Source organism: Solea senegalensis, linkage group LG13, assembly GCF_019176455.1.
Source record: "Solea senegalensis isolate Sse05_10M linkage group LG13, IFAPA_SoseM_1, whole genome shotgun sequence".
Classification (NCBI taxonomy): domain Eukaryota; kingdom Metazoa; phylum Chordata; class Actinopteri; order Pleuronectiformes; family Soleidae; genus Solea; species Solea senegalensis.
The window spans coordinates 13,589,986-13,604,943 of NC_058033.1; the positions used below are offsets into that span (position 1 = coordinate 13,589,986).

The 14,958-nt window shown below is 41.1% G+C and overlaps 1 protein-coding gene across 1 annotated transcript in view; it reads left to right on the forward strand.

Annotated features, from left to right (window-relative positions):
- mtmr4 (myotubularin related protein 4) overlaps window positions 1-14,958 on the forward strand; it is a 39,766-nt gene that overhangs the window by 5,893 nt on the left and 18,915 nt on the right. The window contains exon 3 of the mRNA XM_044042839.1: window positions 11,913-12,002. Within this exon, the coding sequence (XP_043898774.1) occupies window positions 11,913-12,002 (90 nt within the window). The remainder of the gene's footprint in view (window positions 1-11,912; window positions 12,003-14,958) is intronic.

Sequence of the window (14,958 nt, forward strand, 5' to 3'; positions counted from 1 at the left end):
TTTCACTTCCATTCAGTTTTTTAAATTCAGTTCAAAATCCAAGTGGGACATACAGTAGAGAACAGAATGCTTATATTTTGATGGATGTCGTGTTGGTTCCAAATTGTAATACTAATTACAAATAGTCTTTTTCCAAGTTACAAAAAAGAAATGGAATCTATTGATCTATATATGTACTTTCACACAAGCATCAATCTACTGCTTTAAAACCACAGTATGTCATTTCTACTGGGAGATTGTTGTCTCATTCATGTGGAGAGCTTCCACAGCAGAACACAAAATAAATAGTGGTGATCTATTAATGACAAATGCATACAACAAAATAAAAAAGCTAACTAGTAGTAATATTATGATCTGTAAAAATAGTAATGTATTTCATTTTTTAAAGCCTGTAAATACTGTAGAGGCAGGAGCAGGGGAATAACATTGCATGTCACAGGCAGCATAATAATGTACAATATCATCATGCACGATATTACCAATGCCATAAAAATGTGAATGTATCGCAGCAGTGTTAATATAAAATAATATACCGTGTTAAAACTGCTGAATGGGCCCAAATGAATCCATTTTAATATCGCTGTGCTCTAAAGCCACCCTCTGCTGTGTTTACTATGGCATACAGTACATGTTACATAATGTGGGGTCATACCCATGAGTGGCTGTCACGACTCTGCCAAGGAGGAGGAGGTGGGGGCAGGAGGGGGAAGGGCTGTGTGTGTGTATCTGTGTAGTATACAGGAGGCTGTACACAGCATATACTGTATATCCAGTGACCTTCCCGGGTTTGTAGTATGTGATGGCGCTGCATCAAAGCAGTGAAGATGCTCTGCACTTGTGTCGGTCAGTACCGAAAAGACACTGAGGAAGGAGTCAGTGTAGAATGCTCTGTCATCTGTGATTTCCGCATAGAGTCGTTCTCCTCGACACCCTCCCTCTTCTGTCCTCTGCCATGTAATTTCCCCTGTGTACTAGATCAGTTGCAGCCAGTGTTGCGATGGATACTGTCCAACTGCTTGATGAAAGTCTTTCTCGGCTCTCTATCTGTGGGACTGGTTTAGCTTCTGGTTGAGGTTTTGCGTTCAGCGTAGTCTTTTCACACAGCTATGAGCTCACAGTGTTTACTCGGTGTGCTGTGGTTAGCTGCTGCGTGCTTGGCTATCAGAGCATCGTCTCATCACTGGCGGTAGTCTCTAGGCTTTTTCACCTCACTGCTGGGGGGGGGGCAGATTCATGAGGAGATGTCGGTGAAGGGTGAACAAGGAGGGAGGGAGAGGGGGAGGAGTAAGGGATGAGAGGGAGACGGGGAGAAATGTGTGCGTGAGCATGTGAATGTGAGAGAGAGGTAGATGCGCACGCAGAGGGTGGAGCTTAGCATCAGGCAGTTCCCTCTATCCTCCTTTCTCTCCTGCTTTCTCTTCTCGCACTTTCCCTCCATCCTCTTGCTGCAGTTGAGAAGGCATTTCATTGCTTTCCTCAGTTTTAACTTGGCCGATCAGGTGATCAGGTGGACTGCCGCTGTTGTGTTCACCTTGGACTATCCCTTCCTCAATAGTGCAACAGGGACTGTATTCTCCTCTTGCTGGGAGTGGTGATGGTGGTAGGGGGTGGGGTGAGATCCTAAGTGAGACCAGGGACCGGCTTGTTGTCCTACACTGCACCTCTTGAGAAGGGTGAATGTGCAAAAGGTGCTAGGGGGGAAGAGAGGAGGTGGCAGGCAGAGGGGTTCGGAGTGGAGAGGCTGCGGCTGGGAGAAGAATGGTTATGCCGGCTCCTCGTGCTCTGGTTGTGCTGCTGCTCCACAGGCTGCGTGTCACTCTGGCACAGCCCTGCCTCTCCTCGACATGAGCTTCGCAGGAAGGGTGTCCTGCTCCATGCTCAATTGCTTTGTAAGTCAACATGCCTTTCTTTTGGTCTTCATTGTGTCTGTGTGTGTGTGTGTGTGTGTGTGTGTGTGTGTTACTCTGGTTTGTGTAAGGTATGCATTGAAGCCCTTCTCTCTCTCTCAGTGTGTGTGAGCACCTGCCAATCAGCAAGTGATGGGGGGGGAGTGGGATGGTCAACACACGTGACCGCTGCGGTTATTAAATAACCAAGTCTGACTCTATATACAAATAAATTAAATTTCCTCAGCAGTGCTTTCTCATGCATGCAGAGATGAAAAGCTGCTTTATTGCTATCATTACTCAGCATCGCTGCACTCTGAGCTGTCATTATGTTGATTGGCAGCGAGTAGAAAGGAGGGCTATCGGGAGCGAGGCATGTAAAACGAGAGTTCTGAGAGTGAGCACACTGTGCACTCATTGTTGCAGTGCACAACCTGTGCTGAGTGGTAGCTGTGTTACTGGGAGATGGTGGACCTCCAGCCCCAAAGCTGTGCACAAATGTATAAATACAAGAAAGAAATGCAGTAAAACAAAAGTAGTAATGAACAAAAAATTAAATGGTGGACAACATATCCTTCAGGGTGGTCCTTTCTGGCTGTATGCCTGCCAGGTCAGAGAGAAGGAAACACGCAAGTAGCCGTTTTGTGTCATTGCTGACAACCATCATGGCAACTGCCATGAAAAGTAGATGTGGATTGTCACGCTCCCACATGATAATGACAGGCCTGTCTTACCCAGTTTTTTTTAAACATTCCCACAGTGATGGAAAAAGGCCAATTATACAGCTAAACCTGGTGAGTTACAAGGACAAATGTACTCAAATAAAGTTCCCATTTTTATAAAGTTTAATTATGAGCGAGCTAATAGTTCAGAAGCTACAACTTTGTTTGCAAGGAATCTGTGGAGTAGTTTTGTCGGTGCTGTGGAGCTGCTGAAAGTGGACAAATTAAAACTTGCAGATTGTTAATGGTGACACAAGGTCCTGAAAAAACACTGAGGGACAACACATGCAATCGTTTTCATTTTTTGGCCAAACAACAGACATAACAAGTAGTATTTTCTGCACGTTGGATCACTGCTCATTTTGACACAAAGGAGAAATGACTATCTTTACAAGAGCCGATCATGACCCAATCAAAGATTTGGACTAGTTTGTGCAAGTTGTTTTGGCAAAGACTAACTGTGAGTAGAATCATCATCTTCATTATCATCTGACATCATATGCCTTTCTGAAGCAAAGCCAGGGCTCAACATTGCAATCATTTCACTCACATTTGAGACTAAAAATACATGTTTGCGCACTGTAAAATGTGTTTATCAATAGGAGTTTGAAAAATATGCAGACCATTACAAATTCAGCCCATGCAGTGTCTGTTTTTCCAAACCAAAATGTTAATTAAACATTTATAACACTGTGTGCTTGTGCTCACTGTGTTCACTTGGAACACTAGCTGAGCAAAAAACAAGCCAGGTGACCTGCTGGACCAGTGATGTGCTCCGTGTCTGAGTGGACTTTGTAGATTGTTTTTGCTGTCAAAAGAAAAACACCAGTAGTTTAGTGTGATAATATAAAGTTGTGCTACATATACAAAGACTGTTTTACATTGACAAAGAAGTTAAAATATAAAAATAGCAAAGACCTCTCATACAAGAGTTTAATTGTTAACAGATGGTTTCGTTTGGCCCTTCTCTATGGAGTAAATGGAAAAAATGGTTTACAAGTTAACTTCTGACCTTTTATTTGTGTCCTTTGTCTGGAATAACTTGTTACATAGCAAATGGGGTAAATGCAAGTTTCCCCATGGTGGGACTACTACAGGATTACCTTATCTTAACTTAAAACAACTGTCTTGTACTAAATAAGTTATCACACTTATTGTCTGACGTAGCAAATGATTAGTTTGTATTTTCCTTTGAAGACTTGATGAACACAACACTTACATTGTGTCCCCTTCATATTATCTCACTGTGATGTTTTCATGAGGTTTTGATATTATGCGTGAACAAACACTATGCCTTTATTGGAATATTTTCTTTCCAACTTTAAATAAATATTAACTATGACATAAATGAAGACTATTGACAAGTGCAGACTATAAAACTCTGCCTCCATTCAGTTTGTACTTTTTAAAAACCTTAAGAAATGCGAACACGCCCCCAGATATCATCTGGACCTTTGGAAGTTCATTTGACGCACGTGTACAATGACACGCGATCATGTGCAACGAAGATCTTAACTGAGCTGCAGTTATCATAGCTGCGTTTCTTGTAAAGCATAAAGTCACAGACCGCCCTGAAAGTGTCTGGCACACAAAACACAGACAGACTAAGAGACGCACTGCCCAGTGAGGTGAGACACATCAACCTCTAATGGTTCAGACAGTTTGGACTCCATACTCAAATGATTTGTGACTCCCACCCACTTGGCCGTACAACACCCTGTACAGATTTGCTGTACAGCGAGACCCACTGCGTACACATATACTTTACTTAATGCAACAACAGACCTTAATAATATCGGAAAAGCTTTATGTTAATTTCCTTCACAGTTCCTCCACAGCAAGTATCAAGTTATCTCATAGATCATCTGGGTTTTCTCTTTGACCAGACGTGGCCATAGTTTCTACACAATTTATGATCCCTCTTTATTATGTCTGAAGTGCAGCTGAGTTGGCAGATCTTTCTCTGCGTCAGTGTCTGTATAATTTAGTATCTGGGCCTTCTGCTCCCTCAGTGGATCGTTGTCAGTCTTCTCATGAGGAAGAGGGCTGCAGTGAGATTTCGTCGTCATCACCGTTGTTGTGATCCAACTGCAGAGAAGACATCTGTTATTGTTTCAATATATCATTTTTCTCCTTCCATGATATATTGTTTGTACTAAATGGAACTGTAAAGAAAACTAATTGAATTGGGCAAGATTTTTCCATGCCTCAGATTCTATTATACCCGCCAGCTAAATCAATCAAGAGTGAAAGTACAGCCAAAAGCTTTTTGGGGTTGTGCTTTAGGCTAATGTGTGAGGCTGAGTGGGACTCGCCATTCTGCATTACGTCGAAGCAGTAACACCTTTTAAGAAGTGCACAAAATGTGACCCAGTCAGTGTGTTAGGATACAAAGGAAGATATATCATGAACACAGAGTTCTGACTCAGGAATAAATGCCAGAAATTGAAACAAACCTGTTTTTTTTAACTTGGTATTTGAAGTGTCTTGGGTGCATTCTGCTTACCTTTCTAGTTTCCTCAGCTCTCACAGCACAACGCAGCTATAAGCCTAAAATGGAACAGACTTTTTTTCCCATGTGGTGGTTTATGAAATATTAAGTCTGAGTGAGAGCAGGGGAAAGAAATGAGTTTTAAAAAAAGCTGTCCTGCTCTGCCATCCTTGAGCTTGACCAATTCCTATTGACTCACTAGAAAATATTCTTATGATGTTTTTCTTTTCAGATTTGGTATCTTTTATTCTGCCCTGTCCTTGCTTCCTCTGTTTCTATTCACATGTGTTTCTTTCTTGCTCTCTTCCTCCTCATTTAGGTCATTCTTCACGTTCTTCTCCCTTTAAGTGTGTCAAATAACTGGATACACAAAAGCAGACATACAAGCTCACATATTTCTGAGGTCACCTCTGTATCATGTAGCGAGTTTCTAATCTGCACAACTCTAGGACAAACCCGCAGTCAGATTAAGTAAATAATCTGGTGCGTACGAACTGCAAATTGTTTCCTGAAAGCTTTCGAAAGAAAGGGACTCTTACTATAAAAAAAGGTTGTGGTAACCACGGCAACCAGACACTTGTCCATGAAGACTGTGTCTCTTTTTCAGTCTCTCTACCAGTTCTACCTTTGTGTTCCTTTCTCCTTTCACACACAAGCACTAACAAATGCTCCCCACAGACAATAAAAATTTAATTTCTCCTCTCATGAAAATGAGTCTCCACATTTACAGTGTCATTAGCTTGTGCTTTGTACTCAACTGCTGCCTGATGCAGTCTCTGATACCACGAGACACGCTATCAAGGCATCACATGGGCAAACAACTCTGACATTTATGTTTGATAGTGGCATATAAGGGCAATATCCATGTGTGCGCATGCCTGTCGGCTATCAGCTTTTTGATTTCTGGTTTGGGCGAAGGTGGGGGGGCGCACACTGGCTCACAGCAGTGACAAAGCAAAAATGTGTCGAGCACAGGACAAGCTGTGCTCCATCGTTACAGGGTGGCAAAAAGTGACATCAGTTCTCTTTTCCTTTTAATCTTCTCTAAGCTGATTGTGGAGAGTGAAAAGTGAAAAGTGAAGTGCCTCACTGCTTTTGTTTACCAATGTAATGATGATTGTTGAGCCTCTTGTTTAAGTGTAACCATGCAAAGGGACTAGAGCTAAAATATCAAGGTTGCCTGCAGGAGAGCTTTTGGCTGCTGCCACACAGATGTTTGTAGAGGTCGACTGTATGTGTCTTTTATTTCTTCTGGCTGATAGTTTGATAAAAAAAACTAATTATACATTAAACAGCTGAAAGGGGTGTGTGAAAGATATGTACAACAGTGACCTTTGGCATATAAAACAATGTTTATTGCAGTCCTCGTTCAAAACGTTGAATGATTTTCTGGGAACCCAGTGTTACACTGTGTTCATGCACAAAGAGAAGCTGTAGTTTTCTGTTTTGCCTTCCTGTTTTGAAGAAAATGATCCGCACAGGTCCTGTATTCAACTTTCCTTCCTCTCTCAATCATCTATATCTTACAGCATGGATTTTACCACAGCACGCTCTCAGTGTTTTTCTTCTCTGAGCGACACATTTTGTCTGAGAGGGGTATTGAGGCCTTTTAAAGATTGGTAACATTCAACATTTCCTACCCATAGCTGCCCTAATGTTAAATGTTATGAGTTGCGTTACTGGATGGGTGGCGATGAGTAGGTAACAGTTTGTGGCCTTAAATAAACATTTACATTTCGAATAAATTGGCTGCACCATGGGTGAGTCCAGTATTTTTCAATTCCTTAAACTCTGATGACACATAATGGTCATTTTATGGCTTAATATAATACAATGCCATCGGGACAAGGGCCTTTCTGCATGGAGTCTGCATGATGGTCTCATGTGTGCCTGCATGGGTTTTCTCCGGGTTTCCTCCCACAGTCCAAAAACATGCAGATTTTGGGGATTAGGCAAATTGGACTCACTTAATTGACCATAGGTGTGAGTGTGAGAGTGCATGGTTGTTTGTCTCTATGTGGCCCTGTGATGGATTGGCGACCTATCCAGGGTATACCCCGCCTTTCAGTGCCCCTGTGACCCTCATGTGCAGGATAAAGCGGTAGAAGGTGAAGACTGAATGATTGCCCCTTTAATAGATATTTATTGAACAACACGTCTGTCTCTCCAGTCTGTTTTGTAATGATGATAATAATAATAATAATATAAAAAAAACTGTTAAATACATGCAAAATCTAAAAGCTGGTCAAATAAACTTTTGGATAAAAAGAATTGAGTTTGAATGTTCTTGGCAGCATTTAGCAAATTTCTGAGAGCAAAATCAGTTATTTTTAAAAAAGAAAATTGGCTTAAGTCGACCTCATCAGCTGTTTACAGTGAAAGCCCATCTGTGTGCACGGATGCACCAGTTGCCATTGGCTTCAGAGCAGCCAGAGACTGATGAGGTGGTATGACTTAGCAGGGACAGATGAGTGTGCAGTCTTCATACCCTTTGATGTTTGATCTTTAATGGCCCATACCTATGAACTGGCTGATGTAATTCCAAGTCATATAATTATACATACATGTTCTGGATGTAAACACTGCTTTTGGACAGTAAAGTGTCCTCAAAACAGATTTTCTGACCGGAATCATTGGTTCCAAACCAGTACATTCCCAAGTCCGCTACCTCACAGGCTGTGTAGATGCCTGTGCCCATGTTTTAAGGTCATAAAAACCTTCTGGTAAACAACCAGGAATATTGTCTTTGTGATGATGTTTAATATTTAACACTAAAACATCCATAAAACACTCGATAGATGCAGACTGTCTTGGATTAATGTAGCAGTCTATAACACAACTGTTAGACGGTTGATACACTGTGTTCTAGCATTGTCAGGAGTGCACCATAAGTAAAGTGAGTGAATGATGCAAAGTATCTACCAGATATTACAGTGTGTGTGTGCATGTGCGTGTGTATGTGAATATTGAATGTATGCTCCTCTTTACTGATTGGCATTGACTTTCTGTAATGAAAGCTTATTCAGTACATTATAGTAGTGGACTGGCACACCACACTAAAATCCTATTCTCTTAAAGAAAGCAAATGGATCTGTGCCTGGAATCGTGGATGACAGCCTGGTGGTCCAGACTGCCCAGCAACAGTGTCGCTTCAACCTTTAATGACCACACCTCCATGCAGGGTACCTCTGACAGATGACCACTGTCATATTCCACCTTTTCTCAGGTATAAATAAGTAAAAGTGATGAGGTGCAGCTGTCTTATCAGCCTGATGCTACTGGCGGGTTTGGGTCAAAAAGGGTTGTTAGTTAGAGGTATTTCATTTCATTGGAGAGATATTTTGAGGGGTTTACTAGTCTAAAATTCAAGTGGTTGATGTTGACTGGAGTAGAGATGGATAATTCAAGCAGAAATGCTATTTGACAGTCACTGGGGATTATGTACTGAATATTTCTCTTCACCAGCCCACCCCCGACTAACACCCTGCCCCGCAGCAACGTGTGCTTTCTTCAAACTCACTGTGGTCTTTATGAAGGAGGTAAAAAGTGTTACTGCTTCACACAAATCCACACGGCAGACTTTAATTTACAGTCTTACTTCTGACATAATTTTGTCAGAGAGCAATTCTCCACTCCACAAACAATAACAAACTCCATTGCATGATAGCTGGTGAGAGTAATGCTTGTGTTTTGAGCTGTGGAGGAGCAGCTAAGATGCATTCAAAATGCATTCAGTGACCCTGGTAAATTTCTTTACTTTTTGGGGGTCCACAGCATGTTTAAGTTAGAGGAGGGGACTCAAGATGCATTCAAAAACATTCAAAATTAGGTTTCCTAATTTCTGTGGTGGGATTTTTTTTTATTAGTGATGGAGTTGATAAAATATTGTTCAGTTTTGTATCTTTTTAATCTAATGATGAATAGATACCTTAACGGATGGATGTTTTCAGTAGCATACATCCTTGTTTGAGTCCCAGTACTTTACAGTGAGGTACGGTGGAACATTCACTGGCTTTGTTATGCTTGAAAGCAGTTTCCACCCTCACCGCAAGTGTGTGGAAACACATAATTAGCACAAACATAATTGCATCATCTGGAGGATTCACCACATGGCACTAGCTTTGGAGTATCTTTTAAGGTGTGTGTGTGTGTGTGTGTGTGTGTGTGGGTGTGTGTGTGTGGACATCAGAGTTTGACACGACATGGACTCCCACCTCAATGAATGGCTGCCATCAGCACTGCTGTTTATTTTAATATGTGATGGATTTGTGCAATATTGTGTAGTTCAGTATTATATTTAATGTCGTAATCTCTCCCACATGCACACACAGAGCTTCTGTATCAATAATACGCCATCAGCACAAAGCAGACAGCATCAAATTGCAACATGTTATGTTTACTCTCATTATTAATCTGCTGCTTTTATACACACACACCACACACACAGTACGTTCAGTTTGGGTTGGTTCGGTTGGTTCAGTATGTAGATTTTTTTAATTTAGTTTAGTCTATATATGTGAAACCTATGTTTGAGTGGGACAACCAGACATTTTAATGTGATTTTGAACAGGTATTTGTGAAAATTATGTCATGGTAATTATTGTTTTTCTTCTAACATCCAACAGCTCCACAGAGGCTCATAAATTATGTTTTGGCTTCCATGTTTAACATGATTCCCATGTTAAAGATCATTTGATGACCTTTAGAGGAGCGGTTGTCACTGTGGGGACACTATCTCCATCTGTCATCAGTCAACTCAGTGGGTTTGCTCATCATGCGGTTTATTCATGTCTGTAACTTTGAATGACGGATGCAATGATTGTAAACAGAGCAGAAGGTCTTCCATGTTCGGACATCAGGGAGGTTCCACTGTTTTTTGTTTGTAGTTATTTGACCTGGGGCACAAGAGGAGACCAATGTGGCTGTGTTCCACTGAAATAAACCACAGATGACTGTGTTCTGCCCCCTCTGGTCACCCTTCAGGGCTTTATATCTCTTTTCATTAAGAAATGTATCGACATAGCAGAGTAATACAGGGAGCAGTTTGTCTAGGCAGCCAGAAACCAAACTGGGATTATCACCAATCACTGGACTAACTCAGTTACAGCAGAAAGGACAGAGATGGACTGGATGTGGTAGAGGGGTGAAAGACATGTCACAGCAGATGTTGAGAAACCTGGAGAATGTTGGAGTGATTTCATGTATTATATGCACAAGGAGAAACATTTATTCAGTAGATTTCCATTAAAATATATCACAAATTGTAACCAAGTGTCTTTCCATCTCCTGTTAGTTGGTTCACTGAGATAAGTAATAGGTGGTGCAGATATCCACGTCACAACAGATGGATAAGAAGGCGCAGCTTGATGATGTAAAGAAAGAGCGCCAGTTTCTAAGGCCCACCGTTTCTACAATTTCTTTTTTTTACTTGTGCAAATGCAGAAGACAGAGGGACATTCCCTCCTTTATTCACTGAATCTCTCCATTGCACTCATTTGCCTTTGCCTTTTATCAATACACATTGTTTGTTTCACATTGAGATTTTTATGCACAAATTGAAAATGAGCATATATAACAGGCTGATGGAAAACTGTGTAGCGTAGTGTAGGGGTTAGCACTGCTGCCTTGCAGCCGATACCCTGGTTCGCAACCCTGTCCAAACCCTGTCCTTTCTGCATGGAGTTGCATGTTCTCCCAGAGAGTGACTGGTGTGTTGGCCCTGTGATGGACTGGTGGACTCTCCAGGGTGTTCCCCCGGCCTTTTGCCCCGTGTGAGCTGCGATTGGCTCCAGTGACCTGCGACCCTTATGTGTTAGACAATGAATGAATGAATAATAAATCACATCTCAAATATCAGCACGACGAGGACAACTCTCAAAATGAGGTTTTTGGCTTACATGTGAATATAGATTTTTACAGATGGAACATGTGATTCTTTATTTCATTCTCGATTGGCCTAAGTTTCAATGACAGGTTTAGCTGCCCTCTTTGCTCCTCTTTCATTCTCACTTCTGCTGCTGCTTTAAGTGTTGCAGTCAAATTTTAGCCAACCATCCATTTAAACAGGTGAATGCTTCATAAGGTGTTTAGAATTAGATTTTTACCTGCAAAAAAGTGGTATTAAATGAGTTTGGACTTTTATTTCTATTGAGCATCAAACCCTCTGATCAGGAAGTTATTTAATTGTGGCCTTTGCCTCGTGAAAAACTGGTTATGTTTGTCAAATACTTAACTCAATATCTTTCTTTGTTCATGACTGTAACACCCAGTCACAAAGTCTACACGATTCACTACCAAGTCCTGTCTATCATTTACAATAAATACCCACACAGTGCCAAAGCAAAGAAAACAAACGTGTCAAAGTTGTATTCCTTCCTTCAGTTTCATTATCAATCAAACAGAGAAAATGTTGTTCAGGGTCAAGTGGTTAACTGGTTCAAATATCTTGCCTCATAGCTGTAACACAAGGTTGTGTACCCGCTATTTTAAGAGAATTCTGGATCTCTTGTAGTCAATATTTAATCTGCTCCATGATGTCTTTGACTTAAGATGCTGGAGATTGTGAAATTTCTCTTGGCTGGTATTTTAGCAAGCTGAAATATGCTCAGTACAAATCACAGTATGTGACTTTTCTTTTTCCCGAGGACCTTCACAGTTTTCTTCCCCGCGTTTGGACATTGCTGTTATTAAGCTATATAATCTTTTGTAGCTTTATGTGAGAATGTGATACGTTGACCTCATTAATAGAAGTATAGTAGTAAACACTGTATACTGTATATCTGACCACCTGCGCTTTGTGTTTGTGTGTGACAGGGTGAAGAGGGGCCTCCCAGTCTGGAGTACATCAAGGCAAAGGACCTGTTCCCCCAGAAGGAGCTGGTGAAGGAGGATGACAGCCTTCAGGTTAGATGACCTGTCTTAAAGGCTTGACCTTTGGGTGACCTCGGGGCATTCCTCTAAACCACACTGATGACACAGGGTAGCCCGTGGTAGTGGTGTCTTGTTAATGCGAAAGTATCGCTGCAAGTCACGACTCGGCAGGATTGCAGCCAGGCACCGTCTCGGAGATGGCAACGCCTGGTCCACAGGGGAGCAAAGCACTCAACTACTGTTTCACACAGGAAGATGTTAATAAAGCAAGAACGTTGACGAGTTAAATATCTTCATTTAAATGCAACACCCACATACAAGGGGGTCGTGCATTTAAAAGAGACATATATTTGTTTGTCAAATACTCAGAAGGAAAGTTTTGAAAGCAATAAGCTGCGAATGTTTGTAAAGCTTTTGTATGAAAGGGCTGAAGAAGGTGTGACTCGAGTCTTTCTCTAGCAGCAGACATTTTACCTGTCACACTGACGGGAAAAGTAGAAGCTGCATGCTACATGAATGAACACTCCAATGTCTTTTATTCAGATTGTCTTCACGGTATTTTCTAGTTGTCCACAGTATGATGTCCTGGAGAACATCAACTTCTAAGTGAGGATGTTACTGTGTCATATGCTCAATATGTATAACTCCCAACTCAAAAATGACAATAGCTGTGTTTACGTGAACACGGCTCATCAAAATAAAAGCCTGATCAGAATAAAAATATGTCAGGTAAACTGACAAAAATCTGATACAGCCCAATCAGAAACAAGTGTCCAAATGAGAGGGCTGGTGTATTCTGATCCCCATTGTTCGTTCGAACATGACTTCCTGGTTTGGTGTCTGAGCCACATAAACGTCACATGTTTGCGTTTTGTTACTTCTATATTTCACGAAAGTCACTGACGCAGAAGAGGAGGAAAATGAGACGGATAGTGGACAACAAGGGGACGTGCAGTGTTCGTTTACTACAGAAGCGGAGGTGAAGCTGCTTCTACCTCCGGAGAATTCACCATCACTGCGCATATCAAAATAGTCCATTCTGACTGAACAGGTTATGGATGTGTACACACACCTCAGTCTGATAATTTAATTTTGCGTCCATATAAACAAATTGTAAATTCCAATCGGAACAAATCTTTTCGGAATGAAGACATTTTGCACATAGTTGTTGTCGGTGCCTTAAAAATCTCGAGGAGGGATTGAACTTTGGTAGATTGTTTCTGTTTGTGAACAATGGAGAGAAAACACTGTCTCGACGAATAAATCAGTCACTTCAGCAGAAAAAAAGAACTGGGCGGCAAAAAGCCTTTAGGTCAATGAAGTGAGAAGAATTGTAAGTCTATTCTACGGTAAAGATGCCATGAGCAAAATTGTGATGGGCAACTTGTTCTGTGTCCTCCATGGTTTTAGGTTTGTGCTTTCTGGCTATCAGTTGGTTAATGGTGCTGAGTATCATGTGTCTCGAGAACTGGATGATGGAGGGTGGACAATGACCTTCCTTCAGGATGTAGCAGCCTTTCCATAATTTGTCCATTCAATAATTTGTGCAATAATCAGCCCATCCATCCATTATCTATATTGTTTATCCTCTGAGAGTCAGTTGGGGAGCTGAAGCTAATCCCACTGGGCATTTCATTTCATTGACAGTATTTTCAAATTTCATACACAGGGGTAATGTGGATGGAATTTATACGTTTTTTTAAATGAAAACGTAGAAGTGTGGATGTAACCTGAACATACAAATGTGTTTACCGATAATAGAAGAAGAAGTATATAAAGGCTGGAGGGAATCTGTAACATGGCACCTAAAAATGTTATGTGCTGGCTGTGTGACAGTTGTCACCTTTTCTTTTTGACTTTAATGTATCCCTCTCCTTCCCCCATGAAGCCAGACATTGTGTCTCTGCTTTTATGTTTTCGGTTATGCACTCTCATGATGGTTTCATTGACAGCTGACGTCTCTTAACAGAGTTTTCCTGCAGGCAAGTGGCAGGCATTCCCCAACATGTTTCACCCCCCCCCCTCCCCCACTGCCTCCTCCCCAGTGTGTGCTTGCAGGCCGTGGTGCATGCTTGGAGCTGTGTGTGCATTTTTTTGCTCACATGCATGTTTTTTTTTTTTTTTTACAGCCTGGCTGCTTCTACCGGAAGTCACGACTCACAAGTCGGAGTGTTATTCATGGGTCTTTCAGCTCTCTCTCTTCCGCTATCCTGCTCTCTCTCCCCCTTTTTTTTAATGCAGCTGAAGGCATAGTAGAGGAAACGTGACACAGTATCCTCTGCTGCACTTGCTGGCTGCTGGTGATTCATACACCTACTTTTGGAGCACAGCTTGTTAAATGCAGCTCACAGTCTGAACAGCATGTTAACTATGACACTATCAGCAGGACGTGTTAACCGTGTCCCACAGCAGAGAGCAGCTCATGGGCTCAGGAGTCGCACGTTCTCATTACAGACGTTTCTGCTGCTGTCAATGCAGAATGTCACGCGAGCTAGCTTCATTTCCATAATTCACAGTGACAGCAAAAATGATTTTGATGAGGTTTTTCTTACTTGATCTGCAGCTTCTATATATAGAAGCTGCAGATATATATATATATATATATATATATGCCATATATATTTGCCATATATATATATATATATATACATACATATATATATATATATATAAGTATATATATAAGTATATATATATATATATATATATATATATATATATATATATATATATATATATATATATATATATATGTATGCCATATATATAGTAATGTTGCATAATGTTTAAACACAGAAGTGGGAAAACACAATTCATGATAAATACTCATAATCAATATCTTGAACATGAATCTCCAAGGAATCGTCCTCAAGCTGTTGTTTTCCAAATATTCCACTTCTTAGAAGTTCTAGCACTAGAGTGTCTAGAGTGTCATAAGGACCAGTGCCTGTATTTACCTGTGATGTCAGAGTGTGGATAATACATGCTC